This window comes from Mesoplodon bidens (assembly GCF_964165515.1).
Source record: "Mesoplodon bidens genome assembly, contig: HAP1_SCAFFOLD_146, whole genome shotgun sequence".
In the NCBI taxonomy this organism is placed as follows: Eukaryota; Metazoa; Chordata; class Mammalia; order Artiodactyla; family Ziphiidae; genus Mesoplodon; species Mesoplodon bidens.
Genome location: NW_027672719.1, coordinates 101,559 through 107,806, shown reverse-complemented (window position 1 = coordinate 107,806; position 6,248 = coordinate 101,559). Strand labels below are relative to the sequence as shown.

Below are 6,248 nucleotides of genomic sequence, written 5' to 3'. Positions count from 1 at the left end.
GGGATCTAGTTCCTTGAGCAGGGATCGAACCCAAGCCCCCTACATTGGGAGCACATAGTGTTAACTGCTGGACCGCCAGGGAAGTCTCAAGCATTATTTAAAAAACTATATTTACAAAATGTATCTCACATGCTACCTAGGGTGTGCACACAAGCTTTAGAGGCCTGGGCTATGCAGAGCCAGTTTGATGTACCTTGGGAAAATAATGGTTTGACATTTAAGCAAAAGTACTGTCCTGAAGACATTCAATTCTTTATATTCATAAAGTAAATTTTGGTAACAGGGAACACTGACTGTCAATGAAAAAAGTCTTATTACATTTCTGAAAAAGTAAAAGACTCAAAGTGCCTTTGTTACTCTAAAAGGAAAATCATTAGTGTCATTTTTCTATTAACAATAACTTATTAAAACTCCAAGCAGAAACAACAGCAATCACTTACACAGCGCTTAGTATGTGCCAGGCACTATTTATACAAATAAGTGCATTTAAACCTCATAAGGAGGCATAGAGGTTAAGTGATTTGCCCATGGTCACTAGCTATGAAATGGGAGAAAGGGGATTTGAACCTAGGCCATTTGGCTTCCGCACCCAAGTTCCTGACTGTTTTCTACCTCAGGGGTCAATGCACTTGCCCTGTATAGGCTCAAAGAATTTTTCAATTTTTAAAATCTAAATTTAAACATTTCCAGATTTGTGGGCTGTACAGTTACTGTTGCAACTACTCTGCCCCACTAGTGTAGGGTGAAAGGAGCCATAACTACCATGTAAACAACGGGTGCGACTATGTTCCAGAAAAACTTCCTTTACAAAGCCAGGCGACGGGCTGGATCTGGCCCACCAGCCAGAGTTTACCTATCCCTGATCTGCACCATCAAACTATTAAAAAGCCTTCATGTCAAATTATTAACTAACTTTAGGCCTAAATACAGTCATTATAACCACTGTAAAGTTGTTAAGGCATTATTTTAAAAACTGTATTTACAAATTGCTGATGTACTGACTTTTATTAGTTTAAAAACTACAACAGCTAATAAACACTTGATTCATTTAAGTCTTGAAGACTAGAATGGCATAGTTTCTTCAGAGTATTACAATAAAAGTTTTCAGTAAAAAAACATTCATAGAAGTATTATTAGGTATTATATATTAAATCTATTTCTAAAATTAAGTGGACTATCTTTACTAAATGGTAGAATCCCAAACTGAAAACTGGTCACATTCTTTCAGCAAAATGAAAGCTGCGCTCACATGTATCAAAAGACAAAAATTAGGGCTTCCCTGGTGGCGCAGTGGTTGAGAGTCCGCCTGCCAATGCAGGGGACATGGGTTCGTGCCCCGGTCCGGGAAGATCCCACATGCCGCGGAGCGGCTAGGCCCGTGAGCCATGGCCGCTGAGCCTGTGCGTCCAGAGCCTGTGCTCCGCAATGGGAGAGGCCACAACAGTACCACACACACACAAAAAAAAGACAAAAATTAACTGCCCTCTGTATCAATATATTAATGTGTTTCAATCACATATGTTTTCATGAAAGTTTAAACATAAAATCACCTTTAAGATCTAGGCCATGGGATCGGCTCCATGCCATGACAGAATACACCCCGTGAAGTTTACTTAACTTGTCTTAAGTGTGATAGAATTCTTTATACCTTGACAAATAACTAAAAGGAAAAAAAAAAAACCCACACGCACAATAAGATGAAGAGCCTATACATTTGTCAATCTTGACTTATTTGCTTTTCTTGAGTCAGTTGGAAGTTTATAGCCACATTCTCAAAATCATTAACTACAATCTTCCCAAACAGGTAATTGACGAACAGATGCATTCTAAAACTTGTCAGTAACAAAGTGCTATTCCAGTTTACAGCAACAGTTTAATTCTACTTAGATACTAAAACTGAATACACTGAATACTGCAAACTTGATTCCCAACCACTCAGCAAAGTACTACATACCTTTTCAGATATAGGAAAAAAAAGAAAAAGCATACGATTCTTCCTATTTTCATTTCCAAAGATACATCCCAATCTTAATGATCAATCAGCGATTTAAACGTCAACTATAAACCCAGTATACTGCTGCTGTGCAGTGTACTAGAGCAATAGAAGAGAGCGGACCTCAAACCCTCTGTTCCCTCAAATTCAAAGGCAGGCTTCCTGACCCCTCCAGACCACTACTGGACACAGGGAAGGCACACTAATGTTGCAGGACCCCAACCAACAGTCACCTGCGTTGTAATTACTTCCATGACACACCCTCACCAACACCACTGAGTTTGCTGCTCCTACGGGACGTTACATGTATTTACTATTTTAACACATACCACAGTGCATCATAATTATGATTGCAGATAGATGTTCTAACAATTGAAAGAGAATGATGACTTTTTTGCTCTTTACATCTTGCTATTTCCCTTCCCATAATATTTCTTGAAGCGAAACCATAAAATATACACAAACACAAAAAACAGAAAATATACAAAACGTGTGCTTTGCACCTTAACGCAAACTTAAGTAAAATTAGTTCTGACAGTATCCAGCATGACAAACTTCCATGGTACAAATGAGAATGGACCAAGGTTTGAGCAGGTACAGGAGACAATCCAGGCATGAACAACACCAAGGAAAGGTAGACAGGAAGTAACATGGTGTGTAGGAAATCACGACACCAGTCTGATGGGAAGAGACTTAAACAAGACTGAAACTCACTTTCTAAACCTCCATCTCCAACTGGACAATTCGCAGGACACAGGTACACCAAAGTGGCCAATTTAGTCAATCCCTTTAATATGGAGGAAGAGTTTAAAATTTTACTGGTTTAATTTGCCCCAAAAGCAACTCTCAACAGTTATGGCCTCTGTCGTCGGAGCTTTGTATGAAATTAAGTCAAAGTGTGGAGCTCCTTTGCCTTTTTTTTTTTCTCCTTAAAAAAGAAAAGAAACAATTGTTCCGAGTAAAAACAAACATATTCCAAAGCATGTGTACATTGAAAAGTAAAGAAACTTTATTAACAACTTCATAAAAACTGACTTAAAATTTTAAAAAGAAAAAAACATGAAGTCCTTCCGACTGGAGTCGTGTCTCATAGTGTCCTTTCTTTACAGAAATAGTCGTATTAGGACACATATGCACAAGGATTAACACCATGACACACTGTACACGGCGGGCCCTGGCAAGCTCACCAGTTGTCGTCTGAGTCCAGGTCTCTGGGGAGGATCCACTCCACGGATGAGCCCAGCAGAGTCTGAAGCTCGTTCGTGAACTCCACCAGATCTAAGAGCTCCTTACTTTCTGGATTACAGGACTCCAGGTCTTTGGGGCAAGAGAATAAGAGACTTGCTGACACTTGCCGGCAGAACTCGGCCTCCGCGATGGTGACGATTTCCACATTTGGGAAATTGCAGCGGAATATGCAGGAGGACATTTGCAGTTTCTTGAGCAGGTCTGAGAGCAACAGCCAGTTACGAGGCCTACACCAGAGAAAGGACAGTGGTTTGAGTTTCCGGCAAAATTAGAGGCGCTCCCAACTATGAACTACCCGTCTCCTGGCGGTGAAAGGGCCTGCTACTTCCACTTTGATTACCCCACCCCCACCCCACTTCTCACTGTCCTTAGAAGGTCTACTTCTTCTTTTTCTTTTGTAATTTTATTTATTTATTTATTTTTGGCTGCATTGGGCCTGTTGCTGCGCACGGGCTTTCTCTAGTTGTGGCTCGCGGGCTCTAGAGTGCAGGCTCAGTAGCTGTGGCGCACAGGCTTAGTTGCTCCGTGGCATGTGGGATCTTCCAAGACCAGGGCTCGAACCTGTGTCCCCTGAACTGACAGGCAGATTCTTAACCACTGTGCCACCAGGGAAGCCCGGAAGATCTACTTCTAGCGGGGGAACTCTGGACTCATGTGCATGTGTTAAGAGACCACCTAGGGCAGACCAGCCAACTTAGACAAAAGCAGGAGCAGCGCCCCTGAACGAGCCTCGTTGCAGGCCACCCCAGTGCTGCCTTGGCTCTGGTCACAACTCAGGTCACCCCTCTCCAAGTAAGTGCACCCCGTTCTAGTCACTGGGGAAAACCAGTCTGTATGCCAACCCAAGGGAGATGGCAAACACCTCTTTGACCTCTCCTCTCCTCCGGCCCTCACGGAGAGAGCATGAGAAACACTCGAGGTCACCTGGCTTTCCTTGCCTTTCCCACACCTCCAACCTGCCTCTCAATGCTGCCGGGAGTGAGGCTTTTTCGAGAAGGGAGGTGGTACAATCCTTCCTGATACCCTGCCACGCTTTATCATCTCTATCCCGAATAGAATGTCACCACAAGGGCAGACACGTTCCCAGCCTCAGAGTCCAAGGAGGATGCTACTCCTTAAGCACCGGGGTCAACACACAGCAGAGCAAGGTCTCCTGATGTGTTCACTCCAAAGGGTTGGTCATGGGGCACAGTGGCCCGACCGTGGGGACAAGACTCGATCTATGCAAATCTGAAGACACATAAGATCCCAGGTGCCACATACGGCTTTCTCTAATCTTATACGAGAAGCGGGTACACATCAGTATCGTCCCGTGGACCTCACGCGCCTTGGAAGGCCCCTATGGTAGCCGTTTGGGGAGGATCCCTTCCCCAAGAGTTTACTGACTGAAACTGTGCAATTGCAGTCGCTGACTCCCGTGTCCTTTGGGCTCTAGGGGTGTGTTCCAATGAGGGCAGTTGGCTGGGGAGCCCTCCCACCCCCAAACTTTTCTGGAAAAGTTCCACTGCATTATGTGAGGTCGGTGGACACTTGGTGAGGAATTCACTCACCCCCCAACCCAGCCACCCTCATCTACTGAAGGGGATTTCTAACTCCTGCCACCCCACAGAGCAGCTGGGCTGGCTCTTGACCACATGCTGGCCACGCTCACCCCTGAGCGACGGACACCTGGACGTTATAACACGGCAAAAGGGGGTCTTCGGAAAATTCAGATTCCAATAGGTCACCATAGGCCTCGTTGCTGTCATCCTGGTCCTCCGGTCCTGGGGGATTTGCTAAAACATCATAACCACTTTCATCATCTGGTTCTAACCGGGGGGGCAAACAAGAGAGAGGTCAGTAAGCTGGAGCAAGATTCCAGCTGTTCGCCAAAAAGGACTCTGGAAAAATTCTTTCCCAAGCAAGTCCTGCTCACAGCACCACCACCACCCCCAGAAGCCCAACTGAAACGAACAAGGCTGTTCAGCACACACAGAGCTGCCAGAGAACTCCGAAGAGCAACCGGGGCTACCGTCGTCAGGAGCCTGCAGGTTATTTAAACTGTCTGCAGAGGTGGGGGGGGGGGGAAGAGAGAGAGAGAGAAACAAGATAACGCCTGCTGGTAAGAGGCAAATGCTGCTGGAGTTCGGGAACATCTCACGCTGGGGCTGGTGTCACCTCCTGACAAGTCCCACTGCACACGCCTCCAGGTATCTGACTGAAACCTCCCCACGCGTCCACCCGCCTTCCTGAGGGACTGCCCGCCTCACCGCCCCAGCCTGCCAAACAAAAGCTAGCCTGGCTAGCCAAGAGTTTTCCAGCCCCCCACCTCGCAAAATTCAAAGTACGTATCTCTTCTTTGACAGACTAACGTTGGGCCGCTTTTCCCAGTAAAGGGTCACTTAGAGTAAACGGGGGGTGGGGGTAGGGGGAACCCAGGTGAAAGGCTGTGAAGTCACCGTCTAGATGCTTGAACAAGACCGTGTCTTGACCTCTGCCGTACCTGTTAAGAACTTCTCCAGAAGTTCGCTGTGGTTCACTTTCTTGATGGTTCTACCTGAGTACGTAGCCAGGGTAGGAACAGCACCGTAGGAGAGGAGCAAGCGGACAATTTCGAGATGATCATTCTTGACAGCATCGTGGAGAGGCCTAGGAGAGGTGCGGGGGATTACACCTGTGCACGCGACGCTTGCTTCTAAGGACACGGGGCAAAATCGAGCGTGTGCGGCCAAGCCTCGTAGGCGCGCTATTTCACCGAGGAGGTGAGTGTACGGTCGCTGCGACAAATTACTCTGTTATTTCAACACATAACCCTTTACGGGACAGGTGAAGGGACCATCTCAGGCCTAATTCTTCAATGCAAATCTCTCTTAATGCATGGCCCAAGGAGGAACTCAGGCCACGATGAAAATGTTTCCAATGAACTTAAATAGTGACAGACTGTAAGAAGGTAACATACGGCGGGGTGGGGGGAAGAACCCCAGCACCACGGAAGCAGATACGAGAAGCCATTGTTACACCATTACAA

At 46.0% G+C, this 6,248-nt stretch overlaps 1 protein-coding gene across 1 annotated transcript in view; it reads right to left on the bottom strand.

Annotated features, from left to right (window-relative positions):
• Positions 1–925: 925 nt before the first annotated feature.
• LOC308609767 (BCL-6 corepressor-like) overlaps positions 926–6,248 on the bottom strand; it is a gene marked incomplete at its 5' end in the record, with an annotated part of 20,682 nt that continues 15,359 nt past the window's right edge. The window contains 4 exon segments of the mRNA XM_081259064.1: positions 926–1,660; positions 3,181–3,468; positions 4,893–5,049; positions 5,724–5,869. Of these exon segments, the coding sequence (XP_081115190.1) occupies positions 1,624–1,660; positions 3,181–3,468; positions 4,893–5,049; positions 5,724–5,869 (628 nt within the window).